Source organism: Platichthys flesus, chromosome 23, assembly GCF_949316205.1.
Source record: "Platichthys flesus chromosome 23, fPlaFle2.1, whole genome shotgun sequence".
Taxonomy (NCBI): domain Eukaryota; kingdom Metazoa; phylum Chordata; class Actinopteri; order Pleuronectiformes; family Pleuronectidae; genus Platichthys; species Platichthys flesus.
In genome coordinates, this window is record NC_084967.1 from 10295818 (window position 1) to 10313680 (window position 17863).

Consider the following 17863-nt stretch of genomic DNA (forward strand, 5'->3'; position numbering starts at 1 on the left):
TGTTAATCTACACAGCACGCTGCTGCTCCGAGGGCTCCCTCCCTTCCACAGCGGGGCTGCGAGCGGGCGGAGCGCCGTGCGTGTGAGCTCCGTGTCGGATGTCCGATGAGTGGGGTGACGCGTGTTTACATCCACACGGGCCACCGTCATCCACACGGAGGAGGAGGAGGAGGAGGCGGCGGAGGGAGAAGAAACGAGTCCGCTCCCTGCGATGCGCGGATCGGGATAAAAAAAGCAGGATCCGGGCCGCGGACCATGCACCGGGAGAGAGGGAGAGAGTGAGGCGGCAGAGTTTTCCAGAACATGTCCTGAAATCATCTTTAACTGAGGTATGTTTGTTTTATACACGGGGAGCAATGTGATCATCAGTGCTTCTGCTGGGGGGATTGGGGGTTGCATGGCATGGATGCGTCAGTGAAGGCAACATTTAAAAACCTGCAGGTTGTTTGGCTTCGTCTGAAAAAAAAACACGACTTCAGATATTTCAGAAAACAAAGTAATTAGATGTTGTTGCATAACTTTGTTTTGTGGGGGGGGATCAGATGCATTCAGATGAATTCCCATCAACCCCCCCTGTGGAACTCTCCAGGAAGGTGCTGCAGAAAATTGAATAATGTCTCTTTTTTTGTGGTCACACTTCATCATAAAAACATGTTGTGACCCTGGAGAGACTCTCGACATGATGCACGAGCCATCTGTGTGTATGTGTGTGTGTGCGAGTGTGTGTCTCTGTGTGAGTGTGTGTGTGAGCCCTGCAGTGATGAATCTCTTAATAGAGTTTGGGCTCTAAGCGCTCACTCAGCAGTGGTTTTAATCAGAGTTCGTTCAACTGAGTCAGACGGCCACACGTGTGATGGAGACAAGGGCAACACTCATTCACTCACAGCTACTTCTAGGTTTGTAGTGTGAGAATGCACCAATGTGTGTACTTGTGCACAGGATAATACACTATGAGATCACAGATGCACTCTCTGATAAACTAATCTCATCACTTGAACTACATTTGCTCCTTTTTTCTTTAATGACATGTTAATTTAACATTTTGCCACATACTCAAGCATCATTTATCAAATCCTGACCTTGTCCAACACTTAAAATCTGCTTGGTTTAGGTCTCGTAGCCAGGAAAATATGTAGTTTCCAGTTAACAGTCCATATTCTTAAATATCAGTTATCTCATCATCAAGACCCATGTATTATCCCTAGGGAATTTAATGTCTTCTTCTCTGACCCATATCACATCCATGCACCAAGTTTCATGGAAGTCAGGTCAGCTGTTGTGTAATCTTGTTCACAATCACACAAATCAACAAACAAATGGACGGAGAGTATAAGAAGGAAAAGTAGCAAATTCTCTCCCGAATCTCTGCAGTTACAGAGACGTGTCTCAATATCCAGTCAGTTTCCTAGATGCAGAAAATGGACCATTTAACTTTTTTAAATTCAAAATGCATTGTTTCAACTTTTATTCATTCATGCTTGTGTTTTTATTTGGGGAATAATCACATAAAGGTCTGTGTCAAGAGAGAACTGATTATTTTTAAAGATTTTCACGTTGTGCATCTAATCCAGAACCCCCCCACCTCCCACCACCTCATGGTCGGCTAAGCTCCGAGTCTTACAGGGTTAAAGGCTTATTGTCTCCACCATGTGATTAGTTTCAACTTTTGAGACTGCAAGGTGGCAATTTGGTCACTCAACTTCATTATATGCCGTCCGCTGCCATGTAGCACTGCTGGAAATAACATGAATATAATATGGAGCTGGATTTTAAGGCTGTATTCCAAGCGTCTGCAGCCGTTCGAACACAACCAGAGCAAGTGGTGACGTGTACCCAACGGCCTTTAAACGTCTTTCCCGCTATTTTGGATTAAAGTGCACCACCATATTTGCATCCACGCCGAACGCCACACCGCTTGTCCACGGTCAAATCTTACATATGTTTCTAGAACGGATGATCAACACGACCTGAATACGGAGCTGTTGTGCTGAGTAGCGGTTTCACTAAGCTTATTCCAGCTTGTGTTAAACCTGCAGCCGCCTCTCCCCCCCCTCACCTGACAGGGCTGATGTGATACACGGGAGGCTGAAACGTTCCGATTGCAGAATGTGGGAACAGTAGGTGGAGGAGCGTGCGTCTCCTTGTGTCGTCCGGTAGTATTAGAAGGGGGCACAGGACACTCCATCAGGAGAAGTGCCATCTTGTCCGAGCACAAGGGTCAAATCCTAATGAAATTTGCTTCTTTGTATTAGAAATACCTGCTGACACGAGCAACTCCCGAGGCTATTTTTAGCCTTGCTGGCAGCGTGGCTCCAGGAGCGGCAATGTCAGTCACACCGACGGGTCTCAACCACTGCCAGGGAATTAAGTGCAGTCATATTATATTGTTATATTGTTATCTCCGCCGAGGAGGTTGTGTGTCTGCCCCTGTCCGTTTTGATTTTCAGCAGGATGACGCAAAAACTGCTGAATGCATTTTCACGAAATTTGGTGAAAGGATGAGATACGTGGCCGTGAAAGAACCAATACAAGTTTGGTGCAGATCCAGGACATTTTGTATCACTTTCTTCAACATTGCGAGATGTGAGAGGTGGATTTTTATTGACATTTTCCTAGATTTCGAGGGGATAAATCTTAATTAAACCATTTTGGCGTGGATTCGAATGCAGAGGAGGAACCAGGACACAACACCAAGAAGAAAAATATGCATAAACACGGACAAATGGGGAGTAGGCTTATCCTTAGAGGGAAAAAGGAGGTGTGGGGGCCTGAGCTTGGCCCCAGTATTTTCCACAAAAGGCCTCCAGGCTCCTTCAAAGTCACCAGAGGATCCACGTGCAGCAAGTCTCGATTTCTCCTCTCAAACGTTTGACATGTTGCGTCACCTCACTGAATCCAGCTGGGAGGGTGAGGACATCTCATTAACCCGAGTCTAGATCCAGAAAGTTTATTATTGTTCCCCCCCGCAGCACCGAAGAATGTCCGTCATGGGATCTGGCAACGGGTTTGTGTCTTTAAACGTTAAACACCCCCCAGAAATCTTTTCTCACTTTGGTTAAAGTTGGGACATAGGGGCGTCCGTGGAGGTATGTGCTCCACAAAGTGCCAGTCTAGTTTCTAATGTGAAGTGTATTCATTTAACTGGAGTGAGGGATTCATCTCAAGCATGTGAACTAAAAACCTTCCATCTGCTCCAATTCGAATTATAAAATTACTTAATCTCCACCTGCAGATCAGCTCGGACACGTTTCCTCAGTGACCCCACTTTCTGTCCCTCCCGAGCTCGGGGAACCCCGCTGCAGCGCACACCTCCGTGTTTTTCTCGGAGGCCACATTCAGCGGAGACAAAGAGGAAGTGACAGGAGAGCACGGGTTTGCTTCTTAATTGTTGCTGATTGTTTGGTTTGCTTTCCCAGACTGGGCCCTCGAATCAATCCGGTCATCTGTGTGAAGCGCGGACAAAGGCAGAGCTGCGTCGCCATGGTGAGGGATTGTTTGCATCCAGCTAGCCATGTGGGCACGCACACACACACACACACACACACACACACACTGCAGCATGCTCTTTTGTCCGTGCTCCCCTTGTTCCTGTGGACCCCCTCCTGCTGCCGCTGCCTCCTTTTTGCTGCAGAAATTGGCCTGTTGTTGCGTCACCGTCTGTTGTTGCTCATTGCTGCTGCTTCAAAAAATCCTCAGTAAATTTCACAAGATGTCATTTTTTGATTTTTGTTAGACAGACATCAGTGGATTCAAAGGAAACATGTGACATTTGGCAACAAATTAATTGGATTTTCGTTTTTTTGTGCAAAGTTTTGTTTTGTTGGCAGGCTGCCGGATATGAGTGAGGGTCAATGGTTCAACCCTGATCAATGAGTTGGTTAAAGTTTAATTTAGCGACGGGCTGAGAGCATTCAGCCGAACACGGCAGGAAATGAACCCCTTGATGGATATCAAGTGTGGCACTGGAAGCTTTTCTTTACATTTTTCAATCTTAATATCTTTTCAAAGCTCGACTCAGGGCTATTAAAGGAGCTTAGGTGCTGAGCCGTCTCATGAACCGTCCAAGTCTGAGGAAACAAAAATAAGAAACACTACGTGCCACACTCTGTCCCCTCCCTGGCTCTGCCTTTCTGTGGCATCCTGAGAATGGAACTTCAGGGGAGGCGGACTGAACTCACCGCTAAGTTTAGCTTGACGGTTCACAGCCCAGACGACACGGTGTTCTGCACGTCTGAAACATAAACGGCTGCGGCAAAAGTTGTTGATTGGCACTGACAGCGTCCATAGCAGAGACGCACTGTATCTTATCAAATCTTTTCTCATATAACCTCGACCAACTCTCCAACTCTCCTCCACTGAAGAAGCAGCTCTTTCTTTAGTGACACACCAACTTGCTATTACATGACGGTATTTCAATTCCGGTGTTTTCAGAGTGGACCTTTCTTTGTTTTCAAAGCAAATGAATGGACGACATGTGTCCACAAGGGAAGCCAAAATATCCTGGATGTGGTTGCTGCCATCTTGCACCGATGACATCATTTGGAGCCACTCTCAGCTGTCAATCACATGATGTTTTAATATAATCAAAAAAACACTGGATCAAACTTCAGTTTGATTCCGAGCTACTTCTAATGACAAAAAAACTTCTTTGGAAAAAACTTCACTTTTTGATTTGGCGTAAGAGGAACATGAATCTTTATACAAAATGTATCTGCAATCCCGCAAGAGTCCCCTCTGCTGAAGGTCATTGACTCTCCTGCATAAGAGACCAACTCCGTCCTGGAGTCTCTATGAATTGTTTACTACGTGTTGTGAAGCAGGAAGGTGGAGGGATGAGTCTGTTTATTAAACTGTGACCAATGAAAAAGGAAATACCAGCCGCTCCAGCACCTTTCCCACAGGTTGTGAGGTCACTTACGGTGGAAATGTGAAGCTCAGTGAGCGGGGCCCGTCGAGTAAATACGGAGGTTTACATTTAAAGTGAGGCTGAACCAAAATAGAAGCTCACATTTTTGCGCGCATGCTAATTTGGGTGTATGCACCAATGTAGCCGGTATGATTTATTTATCCACTCGGTGGCAGTGGGGGCTTCAAAGCAACTGTAATTTAGATCAAAGTCATAACCAGAGATAACGTGGAAATAGTGTGTAGAAAATATAAGCAAACGTAGCACAATAACAGCAAGGGGGGGGGGGGGGGGGGGGTGAGCAGCAGTGGTGGTTCAGGCATGACGGCATTCTAATGATTCAAGTGTTGGAAGTTATTAGCCCGGTAAAGAAAATCGAAGATCGTTTCCACAAGGAAACAGACTTCAGTAGCTGTGTTGTTTGAGCTGCAGAGCAGGAGAATTCGATTGGTTAGACATTAAGTCAAATGCCGGTGTGGTGCATGTTGTTCTCTGACGTCACAGCTTCTATATCCCGTTCACCGGAGTCGCCCGTGTAGAGCATCTCCGCAGCCATGAGAGGGATTGAAGCTTGTGAACATATAGATCTGCTTCGGGATCTGATCGCAACCTCCGACCATCTGCTCCTGCACAGCTGCCTGCTCCTATGGCACTGCACTGTGTGCCACCTCTGATCAAATCAAACATCTCCCAACATATGTTGTGGTATTTGGGCCAAGGGGCCGGTGAGAACGAGTCAATTAGGGAAAAATAACCATTGATTGACCAAAAAGGAAAGTTATTAGTGTGGTCGGTTTGACCTTGTCTTCTATTTCTATACTTGTTTCCACATGATTTGCATTGATTTTTCTATTAAATAGACACTGTCACCTTTGTGGCAAAGGTTAGTTATTCACCATTTTTATACTAAGTGGCTAGAGCCAGTGGATAGAGGCGTTAGCACTGAGGCAAGTGGATTTCTTCACCTCTGCTACGAACGTTTCCTTGGACTCAAAGATAAACTGATTTGATTTTGAAGGTCAAGGTTACTTTGACCTCACGAGACCTCGAGAGAATCCTCACTTAGACTCATGGATTAACTGATTAGGTTCAGGGTGGGCAAAGGTCAAGGTCATGTCACGCAAAGCATGTTGTTGCCCTCTTGAACATGATATCTTAAGTCTGCCTTCTATTTTGACCGGTTGTCATTTGGACTCAACGATTAACTGATTAGACTTCAGTGTTCAAAGGTCAAAGGTCACATTGATCTCTTATTAATCTGCAAAAAATGTTTTATGTGGACTTAAATGCACTGGTTGGTGGAGACACACAACCAGTTACCAGGCTGTGTGTCTCATTAGGGCTGTAATTCTAGTTGTTAATCTAATTTATATTGGTTGACTGAAGCACAGTCTCTCATAGCTTGGAGCTTAATTCAATAACATATGGTTGTTAGAGTTAAGTTTCTCATAATTGTTTTGCAGACGTGTGATTGACTTGAGTTCGACTTTTCACATAGGGGTGTGTGTGTCTCTGTTTGTCTGTGTTTGCCTGTGTGTGTGTGTGTGTGTGTGTGTGTGTGTGTGTGTGTGTTGGTGTGTGCACATAGAGGGAATCGGGTTTACAAGCCTGTGTGATCTGGCTCTTCCTGCTGGACGAGGCCTCGGTGTGATCTGGATATCGCTCGTCATTGAATAAACACTGTATTACAACATTTCGACCTCAGCTGTGAAAGTGGAGAGTGTCATCACATCGTCTGTTTGGACGCTGTGTGTTTTAACAGAACCGTGTCTCCGAGCTGTTTGTTAACAAGCTGTAAATACACAGAGGTCTGGTTTCCAGTAAAGAGTAGATTCAGATTATAAACAATGGTTCCACTCTGGACACGTGTTGGCTACACTGTTGACGAGAGAATCGTTTTAATGTCAGATTCTATTTAGATATATTTCAGAAACACCTCATGAACATTAAACAGTACTTGTACACTGTATCTTTAAGGTGTTTGTTTGTGGGTTTATATTTGTGCTGTTGTACTGCTGCACTCTTTCTTTAGACCACCCCCAATCTCCCCCCTTCCTTCTTCCATTCACCTTGCCTTCTTTGTTTATCCATCCGCTCCTCCCGAGTGATTTGTCTTCCTTCCCCTTCTCGTCCCCCTCTATTCTGTGTCCCGCCGAGCTGTATTCAGGGTAATACTCTCATTTACTGGGCTGTAAACAGGTGTCTGGGTTCAGATGCATCCTGCGGTATCCTGTCTGCGGTTACAAATCGTCCCGCTCCGCACCGAATGCAGGTCCTTGCCCTCGCCAGATGCCAAGGAGCGTCCAATGTAATGCGGTCTCCGTAGGAGGAGGCCCTCGGTTGGGGGGGCGGGGAGCGGGGAGCGGGAGCTAAGTAGCAGGAGAGATTGGAGCCCCATTCCAGCTGTGATGAAGATGGAAGGCGCCTAAATTGTAATAAGGGAGGCCCGTAGCCATACGGGAGTCAAGGATCGGCGCGGAGCTGATGGCCCCCGTCAGGAGGAAAGAGCGCTGCCTTGCTGTAGGGCTGCAGAAGCCTGAGCATTAGGCACCTGCTCCCTCATTGCTCTGCTACTCCGGCCCCCTTGCCGTGGCCTTGCCAGCTTTCGTAATGACTGCCTCGCTGCCTGACGTGCTTGTGTCAGCAGTTTGAAATGGCTCTCGTTCTGCGTGCATGCAACTGCTGTAAGCCCCCCCGCCCCCCCTACCCCTACCCCCCCCTCCCTGCACCGACAACGGCGAATGAAAAATGTATTGAACGGGGCCCTGTTAGACGGTTGCAGTCGCTGCACCACAAGTGTGTTGTTGCATTCATTTATCAGCGGCGCTACACGAAACTGCCGCCAAAGAACAAGTGTTGCGAGTTGTTGTGCTGTTGCTTTACACAAGGCCGGTGTCGCTCTGCACAACTGTGTAGTTTGTGTGTGTTTGGATGATTTATTTATTTGAAATAGAAACTGGAGGTTGAGGAAATGTGAGGCTGTGGAAATTTATTTTTTATCCTGACAATATGATCACATTGTGTTATTGCTTTACACATATTTGTGTAAGAGATTGTGCACAGTGGGTTTTTAGAGCTTTTTAACTGTAAACCATTAACTGCTGTGGCTGGTAACACAAGTCATTGAGGTGAAATTGAACCAAAACTGTTCAGTTGTTGCCATACAACCAAAACAAAGAGCTGAAAAATGCTAACATGCTCTGTGCTTGTCACTATTAATTTATCTAACCTAATCTTGATGATAATATTTGATGCAGCATCAATGATTTTCCTTTGCAAGCATTGAAATCTTAATTTTTTCTTTTTTCTTTTAGGATGGACATTAAATCATCATTAGCGCCCCGCAGTGGTGTGGAGGTATGAGGGCCCCTGGATGAAGGCCATGGAGCTGAAAGTGTGGGTGGACGGCGTGCAGCGCATCGTGTGCGGGGTCACAGAGTTCACCACATGCCAGGAGGTGGTCATCGCCCTGGCTCAAGCCATCGGTAAGATCTAAACTCTTTTTACATATGTTGCTTGTACGTTGGTGATAGAGGATTGTGAGATATTACCATATCTTGGTAACTTGATAGGAAAGTACACAAAGGTCTTGTGTACTTTTCAGGCAACCTGATAACTGGACAAAGACCACCACCACCTCAGAGGAGTAGATTATAGATGAAATCTTCTCCATCTGTCCTTTTAATGGTGAAAAACAGTGCAAATGATATGTCGTCCCACAGAGATCCCAATGGGGACACTCTGTGATCTGGACTGTGTCCAGTATTGGCACGGGCAGGTTGTCAGACACAGTGGAGATGATAAATTGCATGAAAATGGAAAGTGACTTGAGGGCACAAAGAGAGATTCACCACAAATGGGCTGCACAAAAAAACGAAATGAGCCCGACTGCAGCCGCTGCTTTATTGACATGTTGTGTTCGTTTGCAGAGAAACGAGTTGACACTCTGCTTCTGTTTGTCATCACATGGATTGGGTTGTGCGTAAAGCTTTGTGAAGTCAATGAGGATATGTCTTCTTAAAATTGAGACATCTTATTTTTTTTAAACAGATTTATCGCTTAATTTCTCACTAGAGTCACTGATGTTTTTCCTCAGAGCTTTCAGAGGATCATGGACAGTGACAGTGTATCAGGAGTTATGGCGTTCACTGTCCTTTGTGTCCCCTGTGCCTTTTGTCCAGCCCAGGCCACTTTGATGTGAATGGCCGGCTGTGGTGATGAATGTGCCTCTTTTACGAGGACCCGTACTGTGCAAGACGAGGGTGAGGGTGCAATGGGCAGTGTTACGCTGTTATCTGCATGTGTACACACAAGAATGCAGGCGGACACACACAATAACACACACAAGGGGCCGTGAACCATTGAACCAAGTCCTTTTCCCGACACAGTCAGTGTTTGTGTTGAGTCTTCCCACTGTAAAGTTCTTTCACTACACACACTGGTGAAGTTCTTTGAATCTGCCCACGGTGCACGAGCGTGGGAGAGTTGTTAAAGAGTTCTGTCTGTTTTATATCTGGGCACTGTAGAATAAAAGCAACTACTTATACAACTTCTTTTGTAAAAATTCTCAAACAAGATTTTTGGCTGCATACTTAGTATTTACCTTTTTATTGTGTCATCTGCATAAAAAGGAAGAGTTTCCAACTAATGTGTTCAAGTGGGCCAAAAATAGATCCTTGTGGGACACCATAGGTCAGAGGGACCTCCGGGGAAAAGGCAACTATAACAAAGAAGCTTATGTTGGACATGTATGAGCTGTCATATCATCCCTAAAGAAATCCCTCATGTTAACTGGATCAGCCACGTTTTTCCTGTCACTTCATAATAGTGGTATTTAGTGACGAAGATATTGGTTTCTGTAAAAACTCAAATTGAAAATTAAGCTGCTGTTTGAAGAGTGAATGTTTTTATAATCTATTTTTAAGGACTGTTTATGTGAAGAGGATACACATTTGCATGTGTAAACCAGCCAGAGATACTAATCAGACCAACTGTCTTAAAGTGTTTCTGCAAAGCTCAACCAGTGATGGTACACGATTTAAATGCAGAACCAGGGTTAGCAATGCACCAATAAATAGACTTGGCGAGCCAGAGGAGTCTTTGTGTCTGGACTCGGTAGATCTGGACATTATCATGTGCTGAAGCTCTACAGAAACAGCATGCTACAAGCTGCTCTCATTGGCCTTTTTGCCCCAGGTCGCACCGGCAGATACACTTTGATCGAGAAGTGGCGGGATACAGAGCGTCACCTGGCTCCAAATGAAAACCCTGTGGTGTCCCTCAACAAGTGGGGTCAGTATGCCAGCGACGTGCAGCTCATCCTCCAGCGAACCGGCCCGTCCGTCAGCGAGCGGCCGGCCTCCGACGGGCAGGGTCGTGTCCCGGAGCGAGGCTTCTACCGGCAGAGCCTCCCGCCTCTGGCCAAGTTCCGGCCATCGGGGTCGGACCACTCGATCAAACGAAGGGAACCCAAACGCAAATCCCTGACCTTCACTGGAGGGGCCAAGGGTCTGCGGGACATATTTGGGAGAAGCAGAGATGCTGAAGGTAGAGTGCTGTGTTAGTGTGGTTTCATTTATTTAGTCTATCACTCATACTGGTTTCATTCATGGTTTATTTCCTTGCCTTCCTCCCTCTCTTTTTCTGCATATCAACAAACGTTTCCTACCCATCCATCCATCCAGCCAAACAGCCCCAGCAGCGCAGTGTGAGCCTGAGCCTGAGCAGAGTTGGAGGTGGTGGAGGAGCATCTGTGCCTGGGAGTCCAGCCAGAGAGCTGAGCCGGCTGGTGCAGCTGCAGAGAGACAAACTCCAGGCCCTGGAGAGCCGTCTGCTGGGCTGCGAGGCCGAGCTGGGAGACTGGGAGGAGGCCGCCGGCGAGGCCAACGAAGTAAAGACAAACCACAGCTGCCAGAGCTTTTACTTACAGAAAACTCAAAACCCACATGTCCTCAAATCTATTAGCTCTACGAGTAGAAATCAAGCATTTCTCATCTCATCTCTGGAGTATTATATATTCTCTTTAGGGCGAGTTTCCAAATGAAATCTTTTACTCTGTCACCAGGGAGAAAATCTGGAGGAGGCGCTGCTGCTTTTGGAGCAGCAGGTGAGGAGGAACGATGCCGAGATGAAGGAGGAGGAATTCTGGGCGAACGAGCTGCAGATCGAGCAGGAGAGCGAGCGGCAACTCCGGCAGCAACTGGGCGAGCTGCGGTGCCGCGTAAGCGACTGCGAGGCCCAGCTCTCAGAGTACATAACGCGCATACAGGTGAGCGTGGCATCAGGAAAGAGCATGGAAACGTTCCGTATTCTTCTTTTTGTACAATCCCATCGTGGATTTTGAATAAAGCCGTTTGTGAAGATGATTTTCACGCCTGGCTGTCTGTTTATGTTTTCTGTGATGTTGTACAGAGCATGGACTCAGGCCTGGAGCAGGAGCGGCTGCAGCACGAGGCCGAGCTCAACCAGAAGGTCAACGATGAGGAGGTAGAAGCTTCCAGATCATTCGTAACAACATGGAAACTCATCACATAAACAGCTGTGGAGCATCTCACTGTCTGTCCTGCAGAAATTAGTATTAAACTTAAGCTGCACAGAATCCGCTAAATTAGCCACAGGGAGATTTCTTCCAGACAAAGCAGACAGAGCAGACTAGGGAGCTCATAGCAGACTGCATACCTCTGATAAGGCCCAATAGGCCCTTAAATCCCCTTAAATACTCCAGTTTAATTAAATTTATAAAGCCGCACCCAATTGCCTACCAATATCAGTCACCCTGACTTTTCAGAGCCATGAAATATTCCCTGAAAAATCTGTGAAAAAACATTGTTAAAGAATGTTTGAGAAAGGGATTACAAAAAATTCCTGCATCTGCCCCCTTATCCAGATCTGCACCAGAGTTTAATGGGTTCTTCCCGGAGCCATAAACACATCCTTCCACTACGTTTCGTGGGAAATAGTTCCAGGAGTTATTGCATAATCCTGCAAAACAAACAAACAAACAAACGTCGCCTCATTGGTGGAGGTAGATAGTGGCGAAACTGTTGCATTTCAAATGGTTTTAACTGGTTGATTAAATACAAATCCCTACATATGTGGTTCATACAGTGGCTGGAACAATTCTCTTTTTAATACAAATGTAACAGGAGATTTCCTCTCTATGTACAGCTTCCAATATTAAATACAGTTTGCGACACTGCATCTTTTTTTTCTTTCACCCTAAGGGAACTCAACTTTAAACAACTTTAAGCATCGGAGTCCTCCTGCATGTTTTACTACGGAGGATGTGTGAGTCGCCTTTGGCCACTTCCCTTCTATAAAAAGCTGCTGCTGCGTTTCAGGTGCGAGCTCAGCTGGAGAAGGTGAGGGCAGAGCTGGAGACGCAGAGCCAGCAAACGGCGCGGCTGGAGAGCAGCTGCCGGGCGTTGGAACGCTCACTTGGCCAGTCGGGAAAGAGAGTACAGGTCAGCTCCTATTCTCAACAATACATTTATTTTTACACCTTTTAGCCGTTTTGCTGCCGATTTTTTTTTTTTTTTTAAAGTACTAACTCAAAAGTTTGGCACCGCAAGTGTGGAAATTGTACCCGGCGACCAGGTGGAACTGTGGAAATCTAAGCTCATTAAACCGTGGGCAGTGAAGCGAATTTTAATCTCTGGCTCGCGGGGATGCGAGGTGGATCTTCTTGGCTGCATGCGCCCTAGTACGAGTTGAAGTGCCGTATGTGCAGGCGAGGTCCAGCAGGGTGTGGGAAGCGTGAGGTAATGAGAGGGGGGGAAAGGGAGCGGGGGGGGGAATGGGAGAATGGGTTCCAGCATTCTTCGCCTGATTAGAGAGGGGCCTGAATAAGAACACAATCCCTTCGCCTGCGGTTGCGTAACCATCCGGCAGCTCAGTTTCTCCGTTGCCGTCTCGACTGGGCTCTGGCTTTTGCAGAGAATGATACCTTATTAATTTCCTCACATGAAAGATGCAGATTAGAGCGAAAGCAGCGTCTTTCCTGCACCAGGAAAATGGCCTGAAAATTGGGTCAGGACAATTTTTGGGAGTTCACATGCAAAGAACGGCAGAAGGAGATTGTTTGGATCCAATGCATTCACAGCCAGAGGAACATCTCTGGTGAGGGGGGGGGGCACCCTGGTAGAACATGCAGGACGTATAGATTATCTTGAAACTCGTCATCTTTTTCGATTGACATCTCCGCCTGCGTCTTCAACATGTATGATGCCTCTTTTACATCCTGAGATGTTCTCACATGGGGTCACTCTGACATTTTCTGGATATTTTACTAGGGGGCTGGTTCACCTACAGCAAAAAAACTACCTTTCGAAATGACTTACAATCCAATACTGTTTGTTGTCTGTTGTCTTGGTGTCTTCTCTGTTTCTTTCCGGCGCAGGAGAAAGAGCAGGAGCTGGAACAGCTGACCAAAGAGCTGCGACAGGTCAACCTGCAGCAGTTCATTCAGCAGACTGGTACCAAGGTCACTGTGCTGCCTGCTCAACCTGCAGGAGAGGACAACACCACCGGCACGTACTCACACACACAGACACACACACACACACACACACACACACACACACATATATTAGTAAGATAAATCATCATTCTGAGTGAGGTACTCTATATATTGGTTTTACATGTATGAGCACAGTGCCACCTTGTGGTCATCCTGTGAATTACAGGTTAGGCAAGTCACGGCAGCTTATGTCTATAACCCTGTTACATGGAACCAATCACCAGCACCTCTGAGAAGCTCAGTGAGTTTCACAGTGAGTCAAAAAGAAAACAAATCATTTTAATTCTCCAAAGAAAAATCCCAGAGAATGTATTTTGTCAAGAAGAAAACACCTGGCAGCTTCTTTACAGACGTGATATGAATAAAACTGAAGTAATAGGGAGTAGTTACCGAAACTAATTGCAAAATGACTAAAAGGCAGAGTCTTTAATCACAAGAATTACATGTCTGACTGTTTTAATTACCGTTGTTCGTCGTCTATTAAAGCAGGAAAATCTGTTTAATGTTTGTCTTTTAAACCTCTGCTGTTTCAGAGGTGGAGTCCGGCTCCCTGAACAGACGCGGCTCGTCTCGTCTCTTACCCAGCGACCTCCGCACGCTGCAGAACACCATCTCCACCAGCCTGAACCCCGAGGGGATCTACGTGTGACCCAGGGGACCATCGCACTTCAGCCTGGTGTTACTGGACTGCTTTCTAACTGGGAGTGACCACCATCATCAGCTGAACTGCTCCTGATTAACGCACTGCAGCGAGCATCCTGTGGAGGACCAGTGTCATATCGTGAAAGACAAGTCTGCTCTGTTTTGCATCTTTTTTGAACTGCCTCTCCCTCCTCCCATCTTACACGGACACCACAACTGATGTCAAACCCATTGGCAAGCAAACATTTCATCTGAGCGAGTGAAGACTCCTCTTAAAAGAAAACGACAAGCCAGCAGACATTTTCTTGTCAGGTACGGAGGCTCGAGGCGGATAAACCTTTTATTTTTGAATGTCCTAAATCATGAACTGGAACGGGAGTTTCAGGATGCAAAGTGTGGACACATGTAAACACACAAGCGTAGACAAAAAAGAAGGTATATGCATGAGCATGCACAAACCCTGACGTCACACCTGTGCTATAACTCATAGCCATATCTGATTGCCTTACTCTGGTGTGTTCAAACCAGACGTCAACAGTCTAATGTTAAAAGGAAAGTCAAGGTAGCTACTGAACACTATGCGCCATATTGATTTAGTATTCAGGTGATCAGGTGATCCCTTGTCAGAGAGACCGATGTCAGTATAACTCAACGATGGCTTGATCCTTTTTATAACATGATTTTACTTTTTGAATTGATTTAGACAAACAATTTACACCCTATTTCAAGTTGAGGGATGGCACAGTGGGAAAGTGGGAAATACAGTCATCTCACAGGTATCCGGTTTGAATCCCAGCTTAGCCAGGGTCCTTCTGTGTGGAGTTTGTGTCTGTGTGGGTTTTCTTTGGTTTCCTCTGACAGCCCCAAAGACATGCAGGTTAATGGAGACTCTGATGAGCTGTAGTGAGTGTGAGTGGTTGTTGTCTCTGTATGTTGGCTCTGCGATACCCAACTAGCGTGCACCCCAGCTCCTGCCCAATGTGAGCTGGGACTGGCTCCAGCCGCCCTATGACCATCAAAGAATCAGCGGGATGGATAAAGGACGGATGGATGGATAGATTTTCAGTTGACAAATATTAACTCATCCCATAAAATTGGGCCACAAAGTAAAATCAGCAGCTACTGGATATTTTTTGTGAAACTGTGGCTATTTTTCCTCAGCCTGAAAAATGTTGCCAACAATGACTTAATACACCGTTTGACCACTGGGTGGTGACAAAACATATACTATTTAGCCAGCTGAAAGTTAACTGTGTGAAAGTTAGTCCTGCTCCCAGATGATGGCTTTTTTTTTCTTTTTTTTCTCCTGTCTTTGTTCGTTTTCATTTTGTTTTGTGAGGAAGCCTCAGCACTTTAGCTCCCAGTGTATTTACCTGAGGTGCAACTTACGGTGTTGGCCAAGACATGTTTCACTGTGTTCATCGAGCAGGGACACACACACACACACACACACACACAAACAGACAGTATTCGTTTGTTCCGTCTGACTTTTATCACAAACTAAAGATGTCTCACATGAACCAAAGCTAGTGTAAAAATAAATCATTAATAGTTAGATGAATGTACTTTTTTTAAATATGTAGGCAGTTTATGCAGATTAAGTGTATTCTTAAGTAACTTGTAAATAACAAATTGTAAATGTGTAAAAAAATATATTCAATCATAAGAAAAAATATATATACACCAATAGTGACATGCACACAAATGCCCAAACTAGATATAACAAGTAAACTAACCTTAATGTGTGTGCATGTGTGACTTCAGTGCCGTACGCAGTGTGTGTATTCACGAGTGAATTCCTTGGCTCCGGTGAGAAGGTTGCCGCTCCGTTGTTTGCTCTGCAGTGCTGAGGTTCCACCCGGAGGAAGTCACGTCACGTATCTCTTTGGAATAACGGCATGCCTTACTGGAAGACAAACGGCAACTGATCTCACATCAGTCTAGTCTATTTTGTCAAAGTAGATTGAAGTCTATAATATGCAGATTGTTAAAGGGGTTAGGTTCGAATGCTGCTGCTCAATAGGCAGCTCTGTGTGCATGCTTTGTGTGATTGGTTTTAGTTGGACTCCTATTAACAGGCTAGTAATGTTATAATTCATTTGGTTTTAGTTGTGTCCCTTTTTGCCTTGTAGACATTAGTTAAAGAACAGTGCATATGAGCAGAAAAGGAAAACATCAATCATGGATGTACATGACATCCCTGTCGCTTTGAAACCTGACAATACATTTACCAGCATCTTCTTTCCCCCCCTCGGACACTTTGCCAATAATTGTCTCTGGCCGTGTCGTCGGTGCTGCCTCTGGGTGGAAGGGCAAATCCAAATGAGATGATGGAGCCATTATGGAGACAGCCATCAAGTGGTTCTGAAAGCTATTTCAGAAAATCGTCACGGCTCAGGGATATTTCAAGACACAGAATTACTGGGAGAAGGACGAGCGCAGAGTAATTAGGGGATAAAACCAGTTGTAGCTGCGAGACACAACACCACGAGCGCTGGTTCGGAGCTGAAGGAGATGCCTCGTCTCATGATTAATGTCTCAGCTCTAGTCCCGGTTTTGTCTTGACATGAGAGATGCACCAGAGTGAATGGGAGGAACAAACTGGGGCAACTTCAAGCCACTGGGTTTGTAGCATAATGCTGAAACACTCAAGTGTTCACATGCATACAACGTCATGAAGTGCGCTTGGCCAACAACATCACTAACATGCATTAACTCTACCTTCAAAACAGACACAATATTGTGTCACGTTTTCTATTGTCTACTTCAGCTCCTGTATTTCTTTTCAGCTTTTAGTATTTACCATTTATCCTTTTGGTTTTCATTCAGCCACTGTGTATGAAAGAAGCTGAGATCAAATTGAAGAATAATGTAAAATACATGAAATTAATCAAATATATTGACAGAAATGACAAATGAATAAGGTTATTCTCATATCTCGTGGATATTAGATACAAAGGATTAAATATAGACTTGTTAAACCCTCTAACTACCTCACACCTCAAACTAAAATATGTATATTATCTATATTATTATCATGTACTATGGTGACCCCTCTGTTGCTACGGCAACTCCTCATGCAATCCATAAAGTAATGCCTTTGTTGAGCATTATGGATGTTTAACTGTTCGCCTGACAAACCCCAGCTCCCATTTCTTACAAAGAGCACGAGCTGAGATTTCAGCTCCTGTAGATTTCAGACCAAGAATCCAGAAACCACCAGGTCCACAGAACCTGCTACAGGAAGGATGTCAGCTCACAAAAAGTAATAACATAGAATAACTGAGGTCTCAAAACTATATGTTGATACAAAACCTTTACAAATGAAGTTCTTGCCCATACCACTACCCCGACCTTCAGGTTTTCAGTGTCCTCGTCCAGCACCCAGCCGCATGCACCCTCCCCTCCCTCCCCCAACGCCTGCACGGTGTCGAAATAAATTAGAACAACTTGACATCATGTATACAGAATTGATTTCAAAGTTTACCTTTTTTTGTTTTTAAATCTAAAAAATTTGGGTTTGTGAAATTAAAGGAACATTTCTTTATTCATTGAAAACAGTTAACAAGTGTCTAATTTTCAGAACGTCGGACCCATGAATGAATGAAGAGATGATGATGATGATGATGAAGGAGGCATGAAAATCCAAAATGTAAATAAATGATTATAAAACAAATGTTTGAATCCTTGTGGAACCACTTATCATTCGTGCTCGTCCGGTGTAAATAACATCAATAAAGTTGTTGACCTGGTGATGAAAACAATCCTGGGACAACAAATCAAACGCACCCTCCACA

At 45.2% G+C, this 17863-nt stretch overlaps 1 protein-coding gene across 2 annotated transcripts; it reads left to right on the forward strand.

The window, feature by feature from the left end:
- Positions 1-17746, forward strand: rassf8b (Ras association domain family member 8b). Of its 2 annotated transcripts, XM_062382908.1 has the most exons (10): positions 1-329; positions 3417-3483; positions 8221-8391; positions 10103-10453; positions 10591-10796; positions 10971-11174; positions 11318-11392; positions 12247-12369; positions 13305-13434; positions 13958-17746. In XM_062382908.1, the coding sequence occupies exons 3-10, from the start codon at positions 8280-8282 to the stop codon at positions 14071-14073; spliced, it is 1317 nt and encodes a 438-aa protein (XP_062238892.1). In that variant the 5' UTR covers positions 1-329; positions 3417-3483; positions 8221-8279; the 3' UTR covers positions 14074-17746. The 2 variants fall into 2 exon arrangements, with proteins under 2 accessions (XP_062238892.1, XP_062238893.1); XM_062382909.1 differs by lacking the exon at positions 3417-3483.
- Positions 17747-17863: the final 117 nt, after the last annotated feature.

Excerpts from the sequence above, each read along its gene's own strand:
- rassf8b (XM_062382908.1), top strand. The coding sequence starts at position 8,280 with ATGAAGGCCATGGAGCTGAAAGTGTGGGTGGACGGCGTGCAGCGCATC. Across the intron at positions 10,797-10,970 it reads CCGCCGGCGAGGCCAACGAA|GGAGAAAATCTGGAGGAGGC; the intron begins GTAAAGACAAAC and ends CTCTGTCACCAG. Across the intron at positions 11,175-11,317 it reads AGTACATAACGCGCATACAG|AGCATGGACTCAGGCCTGGA; the intron begins GTGAGCGTGGCA and ends GATGTTGTACAG.